The following is a 26,989-nucleotide window of genomic DNA, read 5'->3' as shown; positions in this document are numbered from 1 at the left end:
CAACCACCCTCATTCGAAAGTAATGTGCTTCTTCAATAAAATTAAATATTGTCCACCTAATGTATCTGAGTTCCGGGGCTCGATAACATTTGCATCGTTGGCCTAAAAATTACCGTGTGCCAATTATTATATTTGTTATTTTGGAAATTAAAACAGTTTATTATTATATTTCCATGTAATCCATGTGCTCGACCCTTTGAAGAGTTCAGAAATGTTTGCATTAGTGACGTGTCAATATGCACATGCTCGTAAGCATTTTTCGAAACTGACTTGTTTCATTATTATTGTCCAAGACAGTCCATATAATATATCGCCGATATTATCAATGCCCTTCCCTTCATTTGGACAAGTGGCTGGTCAACTAAGACGAAAACCGTTTCGGGTTTTCAGTAGTGTTGATATGTATATGAGACCTGACTTTATGTTCCCGTGAGTTATGTGACGTCAGTTGCAATTGCCCTTAGCGTATTGATGTAAGCTAAGTTTACCTTCTAGGGTGTTTGTGTGATCTGATTTGTGAATCGGTCTTTCAAGCATTTGTGTTAGATAACTTTACGTTCTAGTGTCTTTTGTGTGATTTACATCGTGAGCTGTTTCTAGTACACTTAGGTCACATTTATTCGTTCCTGTTACTACCTCTTTTATCTGTGTTTTTTTTTATTAGTCCGTGCCGGATTTCATCTTTGTTGTACATTTGTTGTATGTATGTAAAAGAGTAGGCGGTGCCTTCTAAAGGCTTCGAAGCCTTCTAATTATCAAGTGTTAACATAAAATAAAGGACGAAAGAGACGGAATGAGCCGCCGTACGCAAGGCACCAAAGCGTACAGACAAGTGAGTGAAGATGGACGAGTCGCTGCCCTTGTTGCAAGTCATCGCGTTCACACGACCTGTGTGCTCATCGCCCCCCCCCCCCCCCCTCCCCTCGCCCCCCGTTGCAGGAGGCCTCGGTGTTCGTGTTCGAGAAGCGCGTCGCGGAGAAGCTGCACAAGCCCAAGCGCAAGGAGACCGTGACCGAGATCCTTCGCTTCAGTGTGAGGCAGCTGGATCGCTTCAAGCACCCCAAATTGCTCACCATCTACCACCCCATCGAGGAGGCGAGGTCAGTGGGCTTTCGCTTAACCGACGGAGCCAATATGGGCTCGAGGTAACGCTGAGAGAGAGAGAGAGAGAGAGAGAGAGAGAGAGAGAGAGAGAAAGAGAGAGAAAGAAACCTTTATTGACAAACGATTTACGTGCAGTGGTCGGAGACCCTTTAGTCCAAGGCCCCGCTGGCCTCGGCCGCCAGCTTGACCTGTCTTATGAAGGACTAGAATTGCGGTGTATTTAATACGAGTCGCGCGGAATCCGGGATTGGCTCGTGAAACTTAAAGAACGAACAATGCCGTTACGGCAGCAAATACTGCCCCCCCCCCCTCTTCCCCCAACACACAAAAGAAAAAAACAGCGTAAGCTGTCAAAACGCATTCTTAAATGACGCCAAGTGGTTTGTACACAACAGTGGCGCCATATAACTTTGCTGTTGGCATCGTAACAAGGCAGGGAAAGATAGAGAAAAAAGGATACTTAGAAAGGCAGGGAAGAGGCAAGGAAAGATTGCCGCAGGCTGTTCCGAGATTGCACTAACACCGAGATTGACTCACGCACCATGGAGCGGGATTCTCGATAGCTAGAACTGCGGGTGCAGATTTCGTGTTTTCGCGTTCAGGGACCGTTAAGTCTCTGCTTCACGCTTTGATTTTGCGCTCGTAACGGGCGTCGGAGAGGCAGCGGAACAAAATGAAGTTAGGGTGCATTGTACCCACACTAAGCAGCTCTTGCGGTGAATATTTCGTCGTTGCGTGTCCGTGTTTTTCGTTAGAGTGTACGCATAACTTTGCGTACGTCTTCCCTAACGCTGAAAATATTTGCACAGTGTTGTAGCTAGTTGCACAGCGCCGTACTGTAAGCATTTGTGGCCGCTCTTACTTTGGCAATGTGTCCGTAGCATTCGAGAAATAGAAAAATAATAAAAAATTCCATGGCATCCACTGGTTCCATCAGCAGAAGTAGTTCAGGAGCGGATAAGTACCGGTGCCGTTTTGCTTTGTATAAATAAAATAGGTAACGGCTGTTTATTCATTTCGTCTTACAGTGGCGCCGACAACCCTTTTTCGCATGGCAATAGAAAAGAAAGCAGTGTCATGACATATTCTGAAGAAGCACTTGTTATCGCACAATATTCTTTCCGACAGCGGCTATACCTGCGTAAAACGGCTGAAGTTGAATACAAAAAAAAAGAATGCCAAGATTCATTTCTCTCTCTCTTTCTTTTTGGTTCTTTGCATGTTTGGGAATACTTTAGCGTGTAGCCATATGTCCTTTCAAAACGACGATCGACAAGTAGATCAGTCTGTGAGCGTCTAGATTTTCAGTGCTTCCAGCGTCATCGTTTTCGTTCTTCTGGCGACCAAAACTTAATCTGAAGAAAGAGCGCCACCGTAGTCGCAGTTGAGCCCAGTAAGACGGCAGCGAGGAGTTCCGGTTATGAAAATAAAAATGCCGTCTCGCGCGTATAGCGTGAAGCAGGGATGCAATAGCTGGCCCAATATCACATGCGGCAAGTTTTCCAAACTCTTTCCTCCGGTATCGCTTAGACTAAGCATTCCAAGATGCGCACGATCAATCTGCATTTGATAATAAGAACACCTTCTTCAATGTCGATTCTGGCGAACGTCGCTTTCGTTTGCAGGCAACATGCATAACTTATCGAGCGTAACTCATACTCCTGCTAGCGTTGCATTTGCGGAATATTCAAAGGCAGAGAACTTCACAGAAGTCCTTGCTGTTCCGCGACGCAGAGAAAAAAAAATTTTTTACATCACGTGAAGGCACAAGAACGTCGAGTAAGTTCGTTTGGGAGAACGCTGTCTCCAGTTAAAGATTCATGGCAAAGCGCCTGGCGCTATATGAGAAATTTCTACCGTTCCGAGCGGAACAATAGCTTCCAGTTGCGTTATGCGTTGTAACCTTGCGTATCAGCGTTTCCTCGTTCGCATTTCCTGAGCGGGAATGTTTCGCTTCGCTCGAGACGTCAAAGGAGACGCTGAGCGCTGCAGGGCTGAGGTAAGGGCGCAGGTTATATATTACTGCGTAACTCGCTGGTGCAACCGCCTTTCCGCTTGCTCATCCTCCGCTCTCTATGAACGCGGCAAGAAAAGCAAACAGTGCCGACAATTTACCGCCCTCCCGGTGCTTCATTCGTGATCGAGAAGACGTATGCCGGAGTTTTTTTGTTTGTCTCTTTCTTTCACGTGCCGGAGTTCTTGGCGTCGGCGACTGACGTCACCCATGAAGGCCCTTCGGTTAACCCGATGAACGTCAGAGAACGTCAGAGGGCTGTTCATTGAAAGAAAGAAACAAAAAATCGAAACGCTTCCTGCCTCAACCGCTTTCTTCGTTTTTACCACCCGTTTTCGTGGTACACTCAGTGCTACCTACAAACGCGAGCACGAGGTTTACAAGAGCAAAGAGTATACGAAATTGTGTGTGCTGGCAATCTTTCGGGGGATTCGACCTTTCCTGGAGGGGGGGTGGGGGTGGAGAAGGGGGGCACCCCTTTTTCCCAAATATCAATACGCCGCGCCGCCGGCGCAAGAAGTGCGCGAGATGAACTATTGCTCTGGGCCGAGCCCGCCGAGCCCTATACCGGAGCTGTGTGCTCGTCCCCGTAATTGCAGAATGAACGGAACGGGCTTGACCCGCCTCGCTCTTCCCTTCTGCCCCCCCATTTCTTTCCCCTCCTTTCTTTTTGTCATTAGGGTAACCTCCCTCATTCCCTTCGCCGCCGTTCCCTCCTATAATCCCTCCCTTCCCGACACATCGAGAAGGCTTTCATTTCTCCGACGCTGTCATCCTTTATTACGTTCTCCGCTCTTCCTCTGTAGTGTTTGTGCGGGACGTCTGTATGAAAGCCCTTCTGGGCGATATCTTCGTGATTCTTGTTCCTTTCCCCCCCCCCCCGGATGGCAGCGTTCTGCTTTTTTTTTCTTTTTGTGTGTTTCTTGCTTTTGTTTTGTACAGCGCTTCGTCCTTCGTCACCGCAGCCGCTGCCGTCGAGACGTCATTTCCGAGCTGAGATGATGTGAGGAGCCGAGTAGAAGAAACACAAAAAGAAAAGAGAGAAAGAAAGACGTAAAAAAAGAAAGACCAAGTATTTATTTTGTACCGCGAGCGCAGGCACGCCTCTCGCGGAAGAGGAGATTCTCTGAGCGAACGCTGACGCAGCAAAGTGGGACATCCGACAGACGAAGGTGACGGCCGAGCCCTTGAGGCAGGCACACGCGCTGGGTCACGCGCGTGCCCCAGCGTCTGAGGATGCAAGATGGCGCCTGCACACGCGCGTAGAAGTCAGCACGAACGAACAAAGCAGCTCGAACGCTTCTTATCTGCGCTGTTTGACTCGGGCAGTCGCTCCCCGAAACGTTCGCCTATGCAACAGCACACTTGGTACCCGAGGATGCGCTTTCGTCGAAACTTCGACTACAGGAAGTGACGTGTACGCCGTGCGTCAGGCATCGTAGAATTGGTTGATAGCCATGAATGTGATTGATAATCGCGGAGGCTGTTCGACGCGGCATCACTTTAATTCCGGCTGCAGAGTCGAAACTCGGCGGAACAACGCGCGTAGTGTACTGTGTTCTACTTTAGTCTTTAGATTTGTCCTGTTGCTCGTCCTTTCCTCTTTCCTCCCCTCCTTCCTATCTTCCATTTATGTGTTGCTCTCACCTCCATTCAGAAGAGTAGGCAGGCGTTGTGCCCCTTCCGGTGGCAGTTGCCAGCCTGCTCGTCGCTTCCCCTTTCCTGTTAACTGTGTATATGTGTACATGGGTTCAAAACAAATAATAATAATACCGAGCAGTGTCGTTCATTACGGAAGCTAAAAGTGCGTATAACGCCTAAGTTTTAGTGCATAAAACAACGTAGAGAATCTCTTCCTGCTTGGAGTTCGTGGTCTTTCGGTTTTGGGAACCTTTCCGTGCCTAGCTGTAGTTGTTCCTAGCCCAAGTATGCACCAACTCGCCCAGAAAGAAGTTTAGTGTTGTTCCCAGTGGCTATGGTGTTGCGGTCCTGACCTCAAGGTCGATGTCTCGATCCTGGCCACGGCGGCCGCATTTCGATGACGTCGAAATGCAGAAGCGTTCCTGTAATTAGATTTAGGAGCTTGTTAAAAAATCCAGTTGGTTAAAATTGCACCCGGAATGGCCTTGGCTCCCAATCTCATCCTGCTTCTGACTTGCATTTTTCCTAAATGTGATTCGAAGGTTCTTTCCTTTTCTCATGTTATAAAGCCTCATTCCAGCACGTTGTTGAAGAAAGAAAAAAAAATGCGGCAGAGCCCATCTTACGATGACCGTCGATGGTACTGCGTTAGCATTGAATCAATTTAGCGACAAAACGCATTGCAATCGTCGGAACGGGTTGCGTATGAGGCGTGAACTGCAGCGGCACTAATCCGTAAGAACACTTGGTGCCATCTAGAAATGGCACCGCGAAGCCTGCTCGTGGCGTCCTAAATGCACAAAACTAATCAAGTAATACGCGTACGCGCGTACGTACATAGCACCTGTATAGTGCGTGAAGGAGCCCAAGAACATGAATTAAAATAAAACGGTGCAGTTGTTCATTTTCTGAACCACCACAACAGACTTGGTTTGAAACATTTGCGCACAAACTCGTCCTTTGTGTCGCTGGCGGGGCTTGGGAGAACCAGCGAACCAAAGTATTTTGTTGTTGCGTGTTCTTTTTTTTCTCAACAGACACGTTTGTCGTTTGCGCGGCACCAAACCCTTAACACCTTTTCCCACCCCAAGTCTCTCCTGCCCATATTGATGCCACGCACGTTGTTCTGCCGAGATTCGACTCCGCAGCCGGAATCAAAGTGACACCGTGTCGAACAGCCTCCACTATTATCAACTACCTCCAGGGCTAGTTCGCCGTGCGACTGATTACGCGCTCCACGCAGAGACGCCAAGTACAGCAGCTGCACGTAATCACGGTTTCACCGGTAGTGGGTTCGCAATATACACCGCAAGGTGTTTGAACCCGCCACCTCCCATATTCGAAGGAAGAAGCGTTCATCGCATCTTGTCACGAAGCTGGTTACTACTTCATAGTCCGTGTTGGTATATGTGCGTGTCGGCGACGTCATTGCGCCGCAGATTGCGGCAACGTGAATGCAGTAGTAGAATGATCCCTGAGCGTTGCAGCAAAAACAGTAGGTTGCGGTAGGTACAGTGATTGTCTACGTGGGACTGTCGGACACAACGTGTTCTTTTTTAACGCCATTATCATTTTATGGCGAGTAGCAGTACTAGGGCACTTCAAGCACTTTCCGCGTGCTGTCTGTATGTATGGCATTCTGCATTTCTGCCTGCGTCTCTACCGTTTTCCCGCCAACTTGGATCACCGTGTACTCTACGGTATCATGGCTCGCAGCATCGCGCGGCTGTGATCAGGGCACCGGGCCCAAAAGCAATCGGCGGGCCAACTTGGATCACAGGTATTTGACATTACACGAGTGCTGTTTCCCCGGAAACCTATCTTACTGGGCACGTGCTACTACTTCAATGCTGCATGCCGTTGAATGAAGCTCGTTCAGCCCAACTTGGACTACTGGGTACGTGAAGCTAGGTACGCGCCACACATCTATGAACCTCTTAAGACTTAAGAGAAAAACGCCATGATATCTCTTTTCAGTGGATACCAGGTCATTGTGGTATCATTGGTAATCATGACGCCGATAAGGCAGCTCGGACGTCAAACCAAGAAGACCGCTGCGTCCCCATTCCGCTCTCAAGGACCGACGCCGCGAGACAACTTGGCATTCTGGCACGCACGATCTCCTTAGCAGAGTGGAATACCGTACATACAAGGCGCACAAGACTGCACCGACTAAACCCATCACTTCAACTCAGACCTCCAGCCGGTGTGCACCGGCGTGAAGCGTCTCTTCTGTGTCGGTTATGGCTTGGAGTGGCCTTCACGAATGCCTACTCAGCACTAATTGGAATGGCTGATAGTCCTGCATGTGATGTTTGCGCATGCGAGGAGAACATTGACCCCATATCGTGCCATTGTTCTCAATTTCAAGCCCAAAGACAGTATTTGTCCGACACATTGAGGAAACTAGACGATTGTCCTCTGAGTGAACAGACAATATTAGAGCACCGTCCCGACCGATCATCGGCTCAGAAGGCAGTGAAAGCACTTTTGTGTTTTCTCAGAACTTCTAGTTTGCTCGAGCGACTTTAACTGAAGTGCTGTCCATACACGTACCTACACCTTCTCTCTCCCTACTTTCTCTTCCCCTTCTCCCTTCCCCCAGTGTAGGGTAGCCAACCAGTCTATTGACTGGTTAACATCCCTGCCTTCCTGTAGTCTTCTCTCTCTCTATGAACCTCTTTAATGCCAATTTGGGTCGCCGGCTATGCGCAACTGGGTGTGTACCGCTCTCCAATGAACCCCTTTAATGCAAACTTGTGTCATGTTACGTGCCGTAGGGTGTGTCCCTCTTGAATGAACCTTCAACGCTTGCTGCACACTCAGTGGCTCACTGAAAAATCCGACAGGAGAGTTTCATATCTCTTCTTGTGAGATTCTTTTGCCGGATATGTCTGTGCGCCCAAGGCTGCCAGAATAATCACATAGTTTTCAACTACGTCTTTTGTCATCGAAAGTCTTGTTAGAGCTGCGTTGTCGTCCTCTGTAAACTTTTGTAAGGCGCTAAAGGTGAGGGTGTAACCAGTTACTAGGCGCTAAGGTGAGGGTGTAACTAGTAACTTTACACTGTAAAAATGTTTACACCCTTACGGGTGTAAACATTTTTACAGTGTAAAGGGGCCGCAAATACACCCATTGCTCTTGGTTGACGACCGAGGGTATACCTTGGAAGACCAGGCCAACAATATGGGCGAACACTTGGGGTGTGTATCGAGCTCCGCGCATCACTTAATATCACTCCTAAAATATAAACAAGTAGCTGGACTTAAGTCACTGGATCGTTAATGGCGACCAAATGAATCATACAACCACCCTTTTAATATTGTTGAGCTGAGAGCTACTGTGAGCGCCTGTAGAAAGTCTGCACCGGACTGTTACAGAGTGATGTATGACATGGTCAAAGGCCTACACACCGACACGTAGATGACACTTCTTGGACTTTTCAACTCTATCTGGGCTGCCGGATATCTGCCACCCTCATGGAAGGAGGCTATTGTTATTCCCGTCTTGAAGCTCGGTAAAGACCCTTCTTCGGCGCCCAGTTACCGTCTGATAGCTCTCACAAGTTGCCTGTGTAAGCTTCTTGGAAAAAATGATTAATCGTAGACTTATACATTTTCTTGAACTGAACAATATGCTTGATCCCCATCAGTGTGGTTTCAGAGAGGGGCGGCCCACAACTGATCATCTATTGCCATTGTAGGAAATATCCATGACGCATTTGTACTTAAACATTTTTTCTTATGGACGTTCCTCGATATGGAGAAGGCATATGATACTCCATGGCGTCACGGAATCTTGCGAGACTTGTCAGGAATGGGCATCCCTGGAAATATGATAAACATAATAGAAGGCTATTTGCCCAATCTTACCTTCCGCGATAAAACAGGCAGTCTATTGTCGCGACCATTCATATAAGACACTGGTACACCCCAAGGAGGCATGCTTAGCTGCACGCTCTTTATCGTGAAGATGGACATGCTTCGTGCTCCACTACCACCAGCTATTCTTTTTTATTCCGTCTACATAGGCGACATAGAAATAGGTTTCAAATCTAGCAACCTCGCATACTGCGAGAGGCAAGTACAACAGGGCGTGAACAAGGTGCCCAAGCGGGCAGACGAAAACGGATTTAAAGTGAACCCCTACAAAAGCCATTGTGTGCTTTTCCGATGGAAGAAAGAGATCATTGCAGATCCCACTATCGAAATGTATGGGCAACAAATGCCTCTGAAAAAAGAGCACGAGCTTTTATGCATTATACATGACTCTAAGCTAACTTTCTTTCCACACATAACATATCTCCAGGAGAAATGCTTAAAAACAATAAAATTATTGCAAAGTTTATCCCCCACAATATGGGGCAGCGACAGGAAGTGTTTAATGAGACGTTACAAGATTCGATTACAATTGGACTATGGTGCCATGGTATTTAACTCTGCCGCACGGAGCGTGCTAAAGATGCTAGATCCCGTCCACCATCTTGGTATCAGCCTGGCCACTGGCGTTTTCAGAAGTCCTATTGAAAGTTTATACGTAGAATCAAATGAATCGTCACTCCATCTTCAGAGAGCATACATCAGCCTAACGTATTTTCTCAAAGTTCACTCTAATCATCAACATACTTGTTCTAATGCCTCTAGTGGCATCACATGCGCTACACTTTTTCGTAACCATCCCTCTGTAGAACAGCCTTTTTCACTGCGTATGAATGTGCTTAGCATTGAAATGGTTGCCCCACTCCTAGAACATCGCCTAAGAGGAAGCTTTAGTTCGGGCCCAACTCCGACGCGGCCTATTCAAATACATGTAAAAGGCAAAAACGTTTTTCTGAGATAATTCCTGGACGGATTTTGATGAAATTTATTGCATTTGAGAGAGAAAGGTAAATTCTAGTGACTGTTCGAAGCGGAATGTTGATTTATGGCTTCAATTTTGTTAAAAATATTTTCAAATATTTGACCGTGTGAAAAAAATAGAAGCATGAAGTTTACAAATTGATAGCTCTGCATTGAAAACAGATATCGCCGTTCTGTAAATGGCATCCTTAATATCATTCAAAGCGGACAAATTCGATGTGTCATTTTACATCTTACGTGAATTTGCTACGTTGGTTACAAGGGTTCTGCAAAAGCTGTATCTCCATATTGCTAATTTTTTTATATTCATGTGTAACATATCAATGTTGTCCGCTTTAGACGTACTATCGGATGCAATTCACAGAATTGCATTATCATTTTTCGTCGTCGAGTTACAAAGTTGTAAACTTGAGAGTTTAGTTTTTTGAAAATTTTCGATTTTTGCCAATCTTTAATAAAAAATTGACAACCTAACCCGAAAATTCGGAACCATCAGTCACTAGATTTTAAGGTTTTCTTTTAGGAGCAACAAACCTCGTCAAATTTGGTGCAATGGTTGTCGAGAAAAACGAATTCTCCTTTTACATGTATTTAGATAGGAGCACCCGAACTAAAGCTTCCTCTTAAGGCTTTGTAAGAGTTTAGGAGGACGTCGGGATGAAAACTTGGAGATTTATTAACATGATATATAGTGAGAGGACCAAGAAATTAACAGTCATAGGGTCATTACGGGCCGGCAGCAAGTCGGACGCTGCGGCCCGTGGCAAGAAGCTCGAAAGAGATCAATGAAGGAATGCTCTCTTGCTGCTCCCGGTCTGTGTTTTTTAAGCACTTCGGTGTCTCGAAGTCACGTCACGTTCGACCAATGGCCGAGCCCGCTCAGGTGACGCCATTTTCGGCCAATCGGCGAGCCCGCTCAGGTGTCGTCATTTTCGGCCACTGGTAGGCGCCCGTGCGATTGTGTCACACCCGGCGCACAGGGGCGCTCCTTGGACCCCAATTGTCGGAGCGCTTACTTCTCTCTGCGGTATTGCCTTCCCGGCTTGCAATGCGCTGTCACAATAGGCGGATGGGGGCGATGCTGCCAGGGTGTCACGGTGCATTACAGATGCCTTGCTTCCGGACCCACTTCAACTGGAACAGTGCCAGGCTCTCGCTTCACTTTCGGGAATAGTCAAGCAGTGAATAGCTCCACCAGCGGCACACGAGGTGGAGGACGCCAACTCGTTTGCACGTGCCGCGCCTCGGCAATGTGGTATACCTGCTTCTGCGCTCCTTAATTAGCTGTGGCGCGATTCGATGTGGTCTGGTGAACTCGAAGGAGGCTCAGGAAAAGGACCCGTATCTAACAGCCTCCAGCTAAGCAGCTACCGCCTTAGTAGTGGCAGCTGACAGTAAGTGATATATTGTCTAGAAGGTACAAAGCATGCTCCAGAGCTTAAAATCCGAATGCATTTGCTAAAACTCCACACGAAGCACTCATGCGCAGAGTTTCACACACATGGTTCTGAGTCCCATGCCGGGGTATCTTATGCAGCTGTCAGTCCATCCTTCTCGCAATACGGCGTACTGCACCCAGAAACAATTATCCTTATGGCTGAGGCCTATTCACTGCTGTCAATTCTGAAACATGTAAGGAAAACAAAACAAAGCAAAACAATACAATTATATTTGAAGACTCCCTAAGCGTCGCAAAAGCCTTGAATTCACTCTGTAAACGCAAAAACCCTGTACTTATTGAGCTGCATTCCGTTCTGTGTAGAGCGTACATATCTAACCAGCATGTCATTACATGCTGGCTACCTGGCCATAGAGGCATCGAAGGTAATGTACGAGCAGACGGAATGGCTACATCACTTACATCGCAAGCCGTTAATTCTACCGCTGCTATCCCCGTCGCAGATCTGAAGCCTTTCCCACGAAAGAAACTGCGAAGCCACTGGCCATGCTTGTGCGATGCAGAAACACATAATAAACTTCACGTGATTAAACCACAGTTAGGTTTCTGGCACCCCGCAACAAGAACATAGGGAACTGAGCTCCTATTCTGTCGTCTCAGAATAGGACACAAACATGGCACCCATAACTTTCTACTTACTGAAAACGAACCTCCAACTTGTGGTAGATGCGGGGAAAGAAGAAAAAAAGATACAGTACAAGAGTAATAGATTTCATTATAGATGCGACATCAGAGTATAAGATTACTTACAAGTTAGGTTACTGAAGTGTCCTGTACTGAAGAAAAATTCTTAGACTTCACTACCTCCTGAGACGACCGGGAACGAAATTCAAAATAAATCAGAAAAAAATAGTAAAAATAGCACAGTACAAGATTCATGGATTTCATCATAGATACGATATCAAAGCATAAGCTTTCTTACAAGTTGGCTTATTGAAGTCTCTGGAATAATTATAATCAATTAGAAATCACTCAGACGATGGTGGACGAAACTTAAAGTAAATCATAAAAATAGAAAAAAAACGTGCAGTATAAAATCCATGGGTTTTACTATAGATATATTATCAGAGCGTAAGTTTAGTTAGAAGTTGTGTTACTGAAGTCTCTGGAATAATTATAACTAATTAGAAATATAACTGTTTCCCGCACACCAAAGCACAGAATCGTATGCTTTAGGAATTCATAGTCGTTCGCATGCTCCTCCGAGTTCACTTAGTGCGCTGCGTTCGCCTAAAGTTAACCTAAAGAACACCAACACCGATGTGCGAGTTCCACTAAGAGTTACCAATGTCAAGCATTAAGGTCGCCTACCATTTATTGAAGCAATGATGTCTGTCCGATAAACAAAATGGTTTCGGTGCAAAGGCGACGCAGTTTCTGAAGAGCGTCGAACTGAAAGTGGGGTTTGGATTCATGAGGTTACAGTTAAAAAATGTTTCTCGCAAATCTAGCGTTTATGAAATCTGGTTCACTTAAGTCAATGCGAAAATGGAGGCGAGTGCCCGCACAAAATGGGAAATTTAGAAAAAAAAGGACACTTCTATACGAAAAGTTTGCTTCTCCTCGCAAGTACTATAAAGGCAGTGGTGCACCCTTTACAGAAGCAGATGAGCGTCGGTATGTGGGACATGTGACCCGTGGTTTAAGGGGCTGGAAGTGGTATTTACCACTGTGTCGTTGGCGTGATTTCGTGGCAGTGGGCCACCTTGATGGAAGAAATGAAGCCACAGTAGAACTGGCCGCCATAGAAAAGGATACAAAGAACATGTCATGCTATATATGTCTTTTGCGTGTGGGGCAATACGTGACACAGGATCGCAAGCAGAAATCCTAAGGATACTTTTCATGCCCTTTTCATCCACTCAGGGCGCATTATTCGCAATACAGACGTAAACGGGAAAAAAATGATCTACGCAACTTGCGAAGTTTCTTAAAATTTACTAATATCTTTGGAAATGAATGTGTTCGGCTGCTTCTTCCGTTCTCTCGTATAACACCGGTATTAACAGTAATGTCCGCCTTGTTTGAGCACCTTATTGCATATTCTATAATAAAGGAGTGGAAAAAATGTCGTGTCATTCGCCAGCTGTGATATAAAGAACCTGTATTTCCTGATTTATGGGGTTTAACGTCGCGGAGCAACCAGTTGGATCAACAAAGATGCCATTGTGCTACGTTCCGATTCAATTACGACCACCTGAACTTCTGCAACGGGAAGAAGAGTACGATGCATGGATGGGAATGAACATAGTGTCCTTATTGACGCGTGCTCATTTTATTTACATATTGTGATCTTCTTTTGTTCATTATTGTGCACCATTTTAAGCTTTGCACGTAACTCTAGAATTAACCTTAGAAATTTAACGGGCCGTAAGAAATGTACAGTATGACAAGATGTCACTCGTTTGATGTTGGGTGTAGAACAGCGAGAAGAATAATCGAATTCTGCTTTGGTTTCATGGACCGCTTGCTGTATATATCAGGTAGCAAGAGAGCTATGAGCATTTGCGTCTTTCATAAGAAGGAATGGAATGTAATAGATGGGCAAGAATATATGGACCGCATCAATAGATCCATTCGTTCGTATTACTTTCTACCTTTCTGCGCTCCTTCGTTTGCGACATCCAGGAACCTTGCACACCACCGTAGAATGCCTTTCATTTCTTTGGAAACCTAAATCGTCTTTGGGCCCCAACGACGCATAGAATACGCCTATCAATTTTCTTGCCTCCTATGACATTTGCTCCTCCGGCGAATCTTGCTTCTTACCGCCATTGCGAAAGCCGCGCTCCGATGCATCTATTATGATCGATATCGGCAGCGAATTCTTCAAATGGCTTGCGGCGGCCGGCAGTTTCGAAATTCACCGCTTGAATGTTAGGGCTGTTTTTTGTGGAGCAGTATGCGCTCCCCGCTCGCTCACTTTTGCTTCGCGCTGCGCAGCCTTCACCTGCACATGGGCGCCTGGATATTCAGCCAGCCTGGTTCACCGTATTACTAGCCAGCCAGGCTACGGAACCGAACAAGTTTTGAGAAGTTTTCGGTAATGTGAATATCAAAGTGAGAATAAAAAAAAAGAAAGGTGCAGCCGAAAAGCGTAGTGCCGGCTCAATTAAAAAGCGTCTCAGAACATTACCATCAATCTTCTCTTATAGAAAAAAAAAACACATCGTCTTTAACCTGCCAAGCATTCTTTTAGTTTCTTGTATTACCTTTCTTGCGATGGCAAAGTGGTTGTAGAACCGGCAATATTTTCGGTGCTCATCTTCAGCTGGTGTTTCTGGTTTTGATGCTGTATAACAATAATTCCGTATGGAACGAGCACCTGCACCGGAAGTTGGAGAGGCACCCATTATGTAAGTACTTAGACGGCATTTCTCTTTCCTTTAGGTTTGGAACTTTTGATTAATGTCCTGGACCTTGAAGCTCTATCTGACAATCACCAGAGTGCCCTAAATAATTTACTGTGAGATCTCCCCAACGTCCAGTTTCTCGCTTTAATTTACCATGAGCTGCTTCTGTCATAGCGTCACGACAGAAAGAGTTTACGGGGAAGTAGGACGTCATCACGTTTTTGTGTAATGACCACGCAGTGGTAGCAGAATCGCAGACGAGTGAGCGAGCTAGAGCGAGTGTCCAAACAGGGTGATGTCCTGCTCCCACGTGACCCGTTTTTTGTTGTGACGTCACGACGCATAATCCTCCTGGGGAAACGAAATAGAAACGCGACTTGCAGAAAAGCTGTTATATCGTGAATCATGTAGCGCGCTGTGAAGGTTGCCATTATTTTTATTCTATGGCTTCAAATTCAATGACCTCCTTTAACCCACAAACTGCTCATGACGAATTAACACGTCCTCTCAAAGGTTGCGCTACCTTGTAATTCTGACATATAAATAACTATTACACAATGGTTTCTTTTTCTGTTTCAAGCACAAAAATGAGAACTCGAAAGCTTTTGCTTCCGTTATCGTCGCCGCCCCCTGCCATGTTTTTTAAGCGAGTCGGGGTCAGGCGGTGAACGACTTTATTGCAAGAATGAACGGGATATATATACAAAGTAGTGCCGCAGTGGGTCATGCGCAGTGCATACATATAAGCGTGACGTTGCACTTATTCAGCCTTGCTACAGTTTTGTTCGGTTCCGTCCAACTAGGCGACAAGGCTCGCAAGCATCGTGGCAACTACAAAAATATTTGAAGCGTTCGTTCATTTGAAAATAAAAGACAGGGTCAATAGAAACTGTATCCCTAATTCCAAAAATGAATGCTACGGAGCGAGGAAATGACAACTGTAAATATTTCTTTTATATTTACTACAGCGTGAAAATAGCTTGCTGCCACCTTTAAAATCGACTAATGGTATATTTGCCCACTTTAATAACATAATAACTCAAATCAGTGCTGGACCAGTGCGTACCCGATGTGCTTTCAAAATCGAGATTAGGACTTAGAGTTTTAGTGGCTATGGCGTTACGCTGCTGACCTACTGGTTGCGGGTGCGATCCCCGTCGCGGCGGCCGCACTGAAATGTTGGCGTAGTGCAAAACACTCGTGTACTTAGATATAGGTGCACGTTAAAGAGAAAAGCTACGAGTTAAAAAGAAAAATTCGGAGCCACTGACTAACGCATGCCTCATAATCGGATCGTTGTGTCACCACAAAGAAGCCAAGAATTTAAGGTTTAGTTATATAAAGTACAATAAAAAAAAACGCTAATGGTTTCTCAATACCAACCAACGCCATTGTTGCGTACAAAAAGAAAAGTTTATCGGGTGTTTGTTTTCAGTTCATTGATTACAATTCTTACAGCTTGTTAGATGCTGGGCCGAAGAAAGAGTTCAGATGCCTCTCCCAGACTATATTTAGGTCTGTTCGGACACCGCAGCTGATATGCGCTTTATGTTGTACTTGAACGTTTTCTTCAGTAAATTCATCTTTTCATTACCGGTTATAGGATTACTGAGAAATAAGATACCCCACTTCACGCCTCACTCGCTTCGGGAAATAAAACGGAATACGCAAGTTAGAGTGCCTTGGGAAACACTTCCCATATTTCTTTGTTCTTTACAGAGTGCCGAGGAAAATTTTAGATTGGAACACGTGCTCGGATCGAAACGTTCTTAAAGGCGAACGAGGACATCGCGCCGGCGGCGGTGGATTTTAATCGGAATCGACTCGAAACAGACATTCGTTTCAGAAAGAAAGAAAAAAGCGAAGTATGAATACTAAAGAGACTGCGTGCGGTCTTAGCCTGGGAAGCTTTAGGTGGTACGACCTCCAATGCAAGGTAGTGGAGAGCTAGCGAGAAAAGAAGGCGAGTGAGGGGAAAGTACGGGTTGGCTGGAGAAAGGTGGGGGAGTGGGGGGGGGGGTGGAGGCGGGGTCTTGCCTGCCGAACCCATTTCTCAATCTCGCTTCTCGCGCTCCCTGCGTCGAACATCAGAGATAGAAGCAGCGTCGGATGGGAACACAAATAAGGAAAGGAAAAGAAAAGGAAACAGGAAAGGAAAAAGAGAGGAGATGGGGACTGGCGCTAGGCGGATGCCGAAGAAGAAAAGTGGGGAAACGAAAAAAAAAACGAATCTACGAGCGAATACAGCAGGCTGTACTTCGGGACAAGGTCGGTCGGTGGGTGCAGCAGACGTTCCGTTCCCACCGAAAAAAAGGAAGGGGGGGGGGGTCACTGTGCGCGAGGTTATTACGAAGCATTTTCTCTCCGTCCGCCTGCCCACGCGCAGACAGATGGGTGTGCTAAGCGCACAAACACATTATTACACACGCACACGCAAAGCAACATATACACTCTGACACACCAACGCACATTACAACATACACGCACACACGTACGTAGATACACACATACTCACGCGCACACGCTGGAACATTCACATACACTGGCAAAGGTTGTTCTGGTGATGTTGCGAGGAAGAGGGGGGGGGGGGGCAAGATGTCATGCCATTTCTTACAACCTAACTTGTTTGTTAATATTATTTGCGTGCCTCCGCAGCTACAAGTAGTTTGCCCGGCGAGATGAACGCGAAAGGATAAATGTGTTTCGCGGGAGATGCGCGTGCTCTTGTGGTGCGCTGATCGCAGCGGTCTCTCCTTCGCCTTCGCCCCCCCCCCCTTCATCTCACGGTTAAGATTAAAAGAAAAGAAAAAGAAATACGCGCTTCGAATTCGGATGGTGGTGCGAGCGTCGGTCGGGAGAGGGGGGGGGGGTGGAAGGGGAATACTGACAGGTGGCCCGCGCACCTGTCGGGCGCGTGCGCTTATGCGAGGTGGTTTTCGAAATATTTTTACTTGAGTTAGCGAAACTAGTTGCGAAACAGCCGAAGTGATCTATGATGGCAAAACCGGTGCTTTCTCTTTTTTATTCTGCAAGTTAACCATTCGTTTCGGCATTGAAAAGTTGAATGGTAGTATTCGACATTCCGACACACACACACACACACACACCTATATATATATATGTATATATATATATGATGATAAATGCGAAAGCACCCGTGTACTTAGATTTAGGTGCACGTTAAAGCACCCCATGTGGTCCAAATTTCCGGAGTCCCTCACTACGGCGCGCCTCATAAACAGATGGTGGTTGTGGCACGTAAAACCCCACAATTTAATTTTTTTCTAATATTTTTACTTCACTGAAGTGCGGCCGCCACCATAGCCTAAGTAACCCGTTATGTGTTGTAGCGGGCCAGTTGGTTTTGTCAACGGGTTTAACGCAGCGCTGTGAAGCGCAATACTAAGGACAACAGCGACGAGAAGAACTAAGACGCTATAGAGACACAGGAAGCGCAGTATGTGTCCCTCATGTGTGCCTTGTGTCCTAGTTCTTGAAGTCTTTGTTCGTAATTTTGTCTCTCAGCGCTGTGTTCGGCCATGTGAAAGAACCCCCCGTCTCGTGCTTAGCAGCAGTACGTTCGTAGCCGTTACGCCACCGCTGCGGTTTATCTCTGATGGATTGTCTTGGGGGGAAACGTAGGAGGCCGTAAACTCATTCAAAGTCAGCTGCGGTAAGTGCTTGCGTGATCTGCGTCATTTCCTCGCTGACGAAACCACCGCGTGGGCGGCTTGCACACGATGGTGTCGTTACATTTGACTTTATTATTAATATCCACACGAACGGTTACGCTCTACAACGGCAGCTGCCTACGCGGGAAACGTTGCGCTCTTGGGAGCAACGCGTTCGCAACTGGAAGCGCTAAGCGGGCAAGTCTTGCGAAACAGCTCGTCCACGCTGGATAACAATACGGTGAACGTCAAAACAACCTAGCGAAATGAGGGTAAGTTTTCGAAGTCAACAGCTGGACGTATATATCCGAGCTGCGTTGGCGGGACGGGCTGCGCAAGGGTTCTGGCTCATTTTTCTTGCGGCGCGTCGTTTTGGGCGGGCCGGGTGCTCTGTGCGCTGACGTCATCGGCCGCCAGGTAGCGCTCGAGACTGACGCGCCGTTCGCTATGCGATCGCGGGTGACGTAATGCCCACGTCACGCGTAGGCTGTTGGGGCTAACGCCTTCATCGCTTAGAGACGATGCGTTGGCGTGACGTCTCATCAGTCGCCGCCAGCGTCCCAGTGCTGGCGACGTGGTCCTAAGAATAAACTAGTCTGAATCTCCCTTCCTGCGTCGGGCAGTGCATATTTACGCTAAGGACGAGGGGGGAGGGGGGGAAATCAGGAGCTGCGTGACTTTGTGCCCCACGAGTAAGGGAACCAATCCTTCGTGGGTGTGCACGGCAGCAGCATAGTGATGGTCAGAAGTTTGCGCTTTGGAAGATTTGAGAGAAACGTTGAATTTACGAGCCGTTTATTACCGTAGCCGGAGGAAGCATACCAAATTATTAAAATGATGTTTCGGTTGCCAGAGGGTTCCTGGAATAAGGGACCCTCCCACCCCGACTGACAAGTCACTGCTTCAAATAAAGGTTCATTTTCTCTCTCTCTCTCTCTCTCTCTCTGTTGCCTACTCCTACCACAAGTAGGCGGTGGACGGGGCGAAGGAGGGGGGGTGGGTCGGAGTGCGGTAGATGTACGGAACCCTTTTTGCCTAAACAACGTCTAGTAGCTTGAGGTGTGTGCCACTAAGCACCTCTCACTAGCTTTGTGCCATTGATTATGTGCCAATGAGTACATACCACGGGGTATGGGCTCATTCTTGGCAATCCGCGAGACTGGCTATGTACGACGGGGACGCAAGGCATAGATAATCCACATATGTATTTAGATTGGTGTTGTGCTTCTTTCCGCGTGCGCCTCTCGTCGACATTCCCAAATCTACAAGCGCCGTACTTCGCGATCGACATCCGCTACCTCGCTTACTCAACCAAGCAAGCACTGCGTCAATTAGATTCCAACATTGTGTAGGATGTGTTTGTGCGCATGTGTGTTTTGCATTACTGACACAGGCTCGAAAGCCAAACATGAGGCTGCCGAGTGGCCAAGCTGAGAAAATATGCATCCTCATCTGAGAGCACACTATGTGTAAACTCTTGGCGCCAGCGATGCGTGAATTTGTCTAAACTCGCTTTTCTTTTCAGTTTCTAAACTCCATCCTGAAGCTAATTTGCCGTATCAATACTATTTCCGCGGCAATGATTAGCCTCACTTAGCCTACGGCATGTAGCAGCGGATTACAATCCGAGCGCTATGCAAAATCTATGGTAGCGCGCCATGCGTTTTGAGACGCGCTACGCAGAAGAAATACATAAGGAAACATTGCACGTTACGAAAAGGGGCCGTATTTTCAAAGCTTTTCGTTCGTAAGTACCTGTTTGCCATTAGGACTGAAAATTGAGCAAGTCGGTAAGTATTCATCTTGTGATTTGTGCAGCGCGTGTCCGGTGTAGACTTCGTTTTTTGTCGTGTCGTGCTTTTGTGAGCCCTGCACACTATGAAGGTGTTTGCCATTGGTCAATGACTTACGCTAATATTATGTCCAACATGGTGATGGGCTCTCCAGCTGCTCTTACGAACAGCACTGGGGCAAGAACTCTTGCTTTATAAGAACGTGTTCACCTTTTCCGTACTAACATAATAAATCGTATTTGTCCACCTTTGACAGTCTAACTGCTGCGTCGATCACGGAGTTGCGTATTCTTCCTGTATTTCTTTTTTGTATTTTTTTTTGGCGGGGGGGGGGGTATTTGGTTATAAATTTCTTGGTTGTGTTTCTTTATTTACAGATTGTCGGCCATTTTTTTTCAGTAAAGCTTCAAATTGTAAATCAGAATTATGCTTCCGCTATAGAGAGAGTCGGGTGAATCCCGACTCTCTCTATCAAATGTAACAAATTTCATTCAAATCGGTTAAGCACTTCTCAAAGTGGAGCTTGTTTGCGCCTCCTCGGACATATTTTGCCAGGGCATTTGGAGTTTGCCTGGGCTAATTACAGCTTCCTTTCAACGCCCACTCCTCGTTACCTACGGGGACCCTCAATCTCTACGCGATTCATATATAATTCTTTTTTTTCTTTCTCAACGTCATAACACGCCTTACTTTCTCTCAATTCTTTTTTTTCTTTTCTACCTTTTTCCCGACAGCGAAACCCTGGCGTTCGCCACGGAGCCAGTGCTGGGCAGCCTGGCCAACATCCTCAACTGTCTCGAGGATCGCCTGCCGCAGTGCCTGCCGCACGAGATCAGGGACTATCAGTTCCTAGACATCGAGATCAAATACGGACTCTTACAGGTGAGAGATGGTTGTTTGCGAGAAAGATGCACTATGGCACGAGGTTGTGTCTTTTTTTTTTCGAATCCCAATGGTGTCACCAAGTTTTTCACGTCCTCCCGTCACTCGGGCCTGCACTGTCAGTATAGGGACGACGAAAGGAACACGCTGCAATCGACTAAAGAGGTGCAACGACGACACCCTATTCTTACCTTATCCATCACAAACGCGCACACTACAGAGAAGACGCCTTAGTAAGAACACCAGGCCGATAGGCCCGTGCAAAGCCCAGCGATGCCATCCGACGTCACATTGAACGCAGACTGGACCAACCCGGTGTGTCAGGTACACAGCAAATACCCTAACACACTTCGTACTTTATGGGGATGTTCCGGAGGGTTATCCTGGGTTCGGTTTCCTGCCGCAGCGGCCGTATTTGATGAAAGAACAAGTGGGAATAACGCTCGCGTACTTGCGTTCAAAGACGCATTAAAGAATTCTAGGTGGTCGGAATTGATCCGGGCCCGTCCTCTACAGCATGCCTCGTAGCCGCAGTATTACTTTGAGACGTTAAGCCCCTTTTGCCAATCCGTCAGTCTATCAGTCAAATTCTATAAGCATTCGGGCGGCCAAGGCGATAACGACAATCTTGTGGTTCCTCACGCAGGAAAAAAAAAGCTCATTTAAAATTAAGTGAACCCCCACACTATCCCCAGAGGTATACCAGGCTGAAAGTAATCGAAACATAAAATATTACGGATTAAAAACCCCAAATGCAAATTTGGTATAAAAGCCAGAGGTAGCGATACTCTGCTGCGCTTGGCTACAGCTAACGACTCCGATGTGAATTTTATTTTGTGGGAACAGGTACAGTCAACAGCAAGAGTTTACGGGATGCGGTTTCTCCTTCAAATGTGAATTCCTGCACTGTTAAGGCATGACACTTCTTATTTAATGAATCACTATATAGGTGGCGAAGCCTACTACATGCTGGAACATTTAATTTGAGGCTGTGTGACCACGCTTCGCGAGAATCCAGCTTCTTCGCAGATCCTGCGTCCCGTAAGCTTTTGCGGTTGACTGTACATACAGATACATGTTTGTCGATGACATCTGTGTGTTGTATTGTACTGTGTTGTATTGTATTTTATTGTATTGTACTGTACTGTATTGTATTGTCGACTACATATGAGCCGCAGAATCTTGGCAGCACCGATGAATCTCCTCTGGTGCAGTAAGCTTTGGTATTTCACAACGCTCTGCAAACATGCGCCTGAATATTCATCGACTGAAACGTCTACGCACGCGCTCCGGCTGCAGCCGCCTGTGTCCTCTTTTTTCAACGACATGAGCAGGCGAATAAAGGTGGCACCTTCTAAAGGACGGGACGGTGTTTCCTCGCTTTTCTGTGAGTTCGTATAGATGCTGTGGCATCCTTTGCAATTACCTCGAGACGCTATATTCCGCATGAACAGAGCCCCAGTGTCGCCTAAACTTTCCCCAAAAGCTTTTTTATTCCCTATTTGCCCGGCGATGGCGCTCGCTCGAAATTACATTTGCCCCGCACCTTTTACACCCCCACGCATGCTGAACTCCAGGAAATGAGCGGTTTTCATTCTTGCGACCGAATGACTTGGAACCAGGCTTTGTGCCTCCTACATTATAGTCGCTTACAATTTCCCTTTCTCTCTCTCTCTTTTTCTCTCTCTCTCTCTCTCTCTGTCTCGCTTCCTTCTATGTCCCTGTACCGCGCATCCATTGAATCTCCGCTCGGCCCCGAAAGTGCCATGACTGAGAACGGAACAATGGCACACCTTTCTCTCTCTTTTTTTTTTCCTGTCATCTAATTGCACTCGGGGCACGCAACAACAACTTCATTGTCATGCATGCATGGAAAAGAACGGCGGCGCCCTCCCCTTCCCCTCCTCTCCCCTTCCCGCGTGGAAGGCTCTGGCGGCGCGCGAAATGCGTTGAACGGAACGGTGGCCGTTCTCTCGCCCTCCCTTGTCCGTCTTTCCTTAATTTTCTTTTATCGGTCGCACCGTGCTCGATAATGAGCGCCAAGGTCGAGCTCTCATTCGACCGTGCGCGATTAAGCCGGCGCCCATCGCGGGAGCGCACGCACGCAAAGAGCTGGAAACCGGGGCGCCGTTCTCCTCCGGCAAGACGTAGAAAGCGGGAACTCGTGCCAGGTGTTTACTCCTCCGCGGCCTCTCTCCACAGTGTGCAGTCCCGATGCGCCGCCGCCTGCGTGTAATCAGATTGCGCTTTAGACGTAGTCTGTGCGCTAAGAGGTACTGGCATCCCGCGGTGCCCCGACATGCCTTTCCTGGCCAGGTAATCCGCGATGGCGTAGGCGAGAGGATCCGAAGAGAGAGGACGGTGCGTATACATACACGGAGGGGCCGACGACGGCGAATATTAGATTATCCGTGCCGTCGATCTTGTTCAGCTTTTTTTCTCTCTCCGGCGGTAACCTGCGCTTGTTCCGGAACACGGGGGACGTTCGAACATTTTGTGCTGTCCTGGCCCTGGTCTGGCTCGTTTGTTCAGCGCTTCAAGCAAGGCTTCGAAGCTTAGCGTGTAAGCTAAGTTCGGTAAGCTGAAATGCGGTGCTGCCGGTATTGCAATCTGCGAAGCTATACGTGTAACAGTCTAGTGAATGTGTTTAAGATGAAACTTTCAAGAAGAGTGCTGGTAGCTGCAAGAACGGGGCTTGGGCAAAACGCGCTGTGGGTGAGAGATATTTCGAGCCCGTTGCTAACTGAAGGTTATCGCTGTTGTCTCTTTTTTTTCTTTGTCTCTTCTTTTTCTCTGCAAGCTATCTTTCTGTCGTTAATTTGCCTGTACAGTCAGTAGTTGAGGTAGCTAAAGTGCGACAGCAGGTGCTCGTTGCTTACACTGCCGCCCCTACTGGCGGGCTGTTAATTAATCACATCGCGATGTTGTTTCGTTGGAGATGCGGCCCGAAAACAACGCTTGAAGCTCATTTGCTCCAGCGTGCTGCTCCTAGGTTCAGTAGTTTGTCTTCGCTAATTGCTCAGGTATGCATCGCCATTACGCCCAGGAGCGCGCTTCAGCTCCAAAACGAGGTCGCGTCCGATTTATTTTTTTTTTCTTTCGCCTGGCATGTAGACAAAGAAAGGCGGCGGTCGAATAAGGCCTTTGTCGTGCTGCGTTCCTGAAAGTTTGTAAGAATACTGTCGGCAGTAGTATGACAATGGTTTGTGCAGAAATATTTCACGCTTTGCACTTTAAAGGGACACTAAAGAGAAAAACGATTTCTTCTGCATCAGTAAATTACCTTTCTACGACACCGAAAACGCCACTCTTAACACAGTAAAACGCTCGGGAAGCAAGAAAAAGCGCAAGAACGAAAGACTGGTGGCGACGCCTCCTTGAAGTTCGTGCACCTGGTCACTGTGACGTCATGGATTTTGATGGCATTTTCTAGGGCCTACATATTTATATAGCGGTACAGATTGACTATATTGTGTTCTACGACACCGAAAACACCACTCTTACCACAATAAGACGCCAGGGAAGCAAGAAAATGCGCAAGAACGAAAGACTGGTGGCGACGCCTCCTTGAAGTTCGCGCACATGGTCGCTGTGACGTCATAGATTTTGATGTAATTTTCTAGGGCCTACTTAATTATATAGCGGTACAGATTGACTGTATTGTGTTCTAATGGAACCAAATATTAAACATGGCAAATTTCGGGAACCTTTACTCAGCCAACGCGGCCCAAATTCGATAACGTACTTTGGAATCCCTGACGTCACAATGACGTACCGGCGTCGGAGTTTCGGCCCTAAATTCAAATACTGATACTTCGAGCTTCATTTTTTCATCTAATAATCTAACTATTATTTTGAAATGACTGCCTGCAGGGTTCTCAAACAATGCTTTATTAGTCGAAACTGATTTATTGTTTCGCTTTAGTGTCCCCTTAAGGATTACCAGACGTGCTATACAATATCTCCGCAGCTTTCTTTTTTCTTTTTTTTTATCATGTGTTGAGCGGAACACATTCTCCATCAGTGCTGTATACAGGGTTTTTTTTTCAGCTGCACCAAACTTTTTAACATTTCCTGCAGCAGATAGCCCTATCCAAAACCTTGATTAAGTTACTCGATGAGGTGGTCATTACTTCTACGAGAAATCAAAATGTTCAAATGATTAATTAATATAATTATGCTAATTCTGTATTTCATCAATTACCTTACGCCTCATATATTTCAATCTACGAATTATACCCGCTGAGTTCGCACGACACATCCATTTGGAATGAATTCTCTGAACAGCGCCAGTTCCGAGACAATAATTTTCAAAGTGTCCCTCGAAATGCATATTTTCGTTGCTGACGTCTTCGTCGTCGTTGTCTTTGTCATCGTTGTCTTTGTGATCGTTGTCTTCATTCGTTACCGTCGTCGTCATAGTTATCATCATCATCATCATCATCATCATCGTCGTCGTCGTGATTGTGATTGTCTTATTTTTAGTAGTGGTCTTCGTCTGCTTAGTCGCTGTCATCGTTTGCTTCTTCGTCGTAGTTTTCATCATGATCTTGTCTTCATCATTGTCGGCTCCATCGTCGTTGTGATCGTCATCGTTGTCTTTGTCGTCATAGTTTGCATCATAATCTTGCCTTCATCGTTCTGGTCGTTTTGGCCATTTTCGTTGTAGACGTCTTCATCGTCGTTGTCTTTGTCATCGTTGTCTTCATTCGTTACCGTCGTCGTCATAGTTTTCATACTCATCTTCGTCTTTGTGGTTGTAATATATTTGGTAGTAGTCTTCGTCTGCTTTGTCTCCGTCATCGTTTCCTTCTTCGTCGTAGTTTTCATCATAATTTTGTCTTCATCATTATCGTCTTCATCCTCGTTGAGATCATCTTCGTTTGTCTTCATCGTCATAGTTTTTGCCGTCGCGTTCTCTTCTTCGTCACTGTCTTGATGATCGTCATTATTTGCATTCGTCATCGTCATTGCTGTTTTTTGTCGCAGTCGCCGTCGTATTCGTAGTCATCGCACTATTGCCATCGGCTGTGCCACGTGGCAACCATTACATTCTTTCTTGCTGCCGTTTCCACCGCTATCGTCATTGCTGGATCGTCGTCATTGCTATCACAGTAGATGGCCCATCTATACTATTTTGGAAGGTATCTAGGTTCTACGATTCTCCTCTCTTCGTCTTCTTCTCTGCTAACAAGTCACAATTCTTTCCCCTCCGTGTAAACGCAGATGGACGTCACGAAGACCGATCTACCGACACGGCATGATATAAAGTTTCGCATTAGAGTTCCCTCGAAAGAATGGCGTCAGCCCATGCGCGCACTGAATGGGACCGCGTCGCAGTCGCCAAATTCTCGTCGTTCCTCCCGCCGAGCGATGTGTCTCCGTTGTTCCTCTATCAGCGCACAATAGCGACGAAAATCGATGAACTGGAAAGCGCCATCTTGGTCGTTACCTTTATTCAACGATGGAGGAGAGCGCGCAAGGAGCGTTGCGGGCGAGTAAATCCTGCGTAAATGAGCGCGAGGAAGCGATCGTCCCGTGACCGCCTCGCCGACGCCTTTCGATTCGCCAGTTGAACTGTCTCTTGCTTCTCCTTTCTTTCTTGTCTTCTGTGTTTGGATTCCTTTTGGTCCCTCGCGAACGGTTCTCCGTTTCCCGTATCTGCGACTGCTCAGGACATCAGGGTGGTTGTCCTTGCTTTGACTCGCGGAATTTAATCTAAGGGCGCACTGGTGGCGAACTTTTAAAGCGAGCGCCCCGGGCGCTTTTAGGCGTGCTACGTGGACTACTACTTCGAGACATTAGGAGCGAACAGTGAACAGCGCGGTATAGCGTGAGAAGTCTGGCGAACAAAGAGAGAATGCGAACATGACGGGGAGCAATTTAGACGAAGCAGAATCTTTCACTTGGCCTCACAAAAAAAAGAAAGAAAAAGTAGATGGAAGGAAAGAAAGGCAGGAAGGAAGAAAATAAGTAAAATGAGGCCGCGCAGCTGGGTGCTAAAAGGAAGTAGTGACGCGACAAATAATTTTCGTCAACTTGAGGGTACAGCTAAACAAAATGGCGATAGGAATTTCTCTCACAAAGAAAGAAAAGAGAAAGAGAAGTCTTGGCCCTTAATAGCGAGCGGAATTATTCATCGTGAGCAAACAAAAGCTCACGACGCTGCTCCTGTGGCGATTCCTATGCATTCCTTACCTCCTGTTTGATTGA

The 26,989-nt window shown here is 46.7% G+C and overlaps 1 protein-coding gene across 6 annotated transcripts in view; it reads left to right on the top strand.

The window, feature by feature from the left end:
* bma (SCY1-like protein bma) overlaps positions 1-26,989 on the top strand; it is a 550,265-nt gene that overhangs the window by 447,345 nt on the left and 75,931 nt on the right. For all 6 annotated transcript variants that reach the window (XM_070540208.1, XM_070540207.1, XM_070540212.1 and 3 more), the window contains 2 exons: positions 940-1,100; positions 20,629-20,776. In XM_070540208.1, the coding sequence (XP_070396309.1) occupies positions 940-1,100; positions 20,629-20,776 (309 nt within the window). The remainder of the gene's footprint in view (positions 1-939; positions 1,101-20,628; positions 20,777-26,989) is intronic.

This window comes from Dermacentor albipictus, chromosome 6, assembly GCF_038994185.2.
Source record: "Dermacentor albipictus isolate Rhodes 1998 colony chromosome 6, USDA_Dalb.pri_finalv2, whole genome shotgun sequence".
NCBI classification, from domain to species: Eukaryota; Metazoa; Arthropoda; class Arachnida; order Ixodida; family Ixodidae; genus Dermacentor; species Dermacentor albipictus.
The sequence above is the reverse complement of the archived record's forward strand: the minus strand, read 5'-3'. Positions and strand labels throughout refer to the sequence as shown.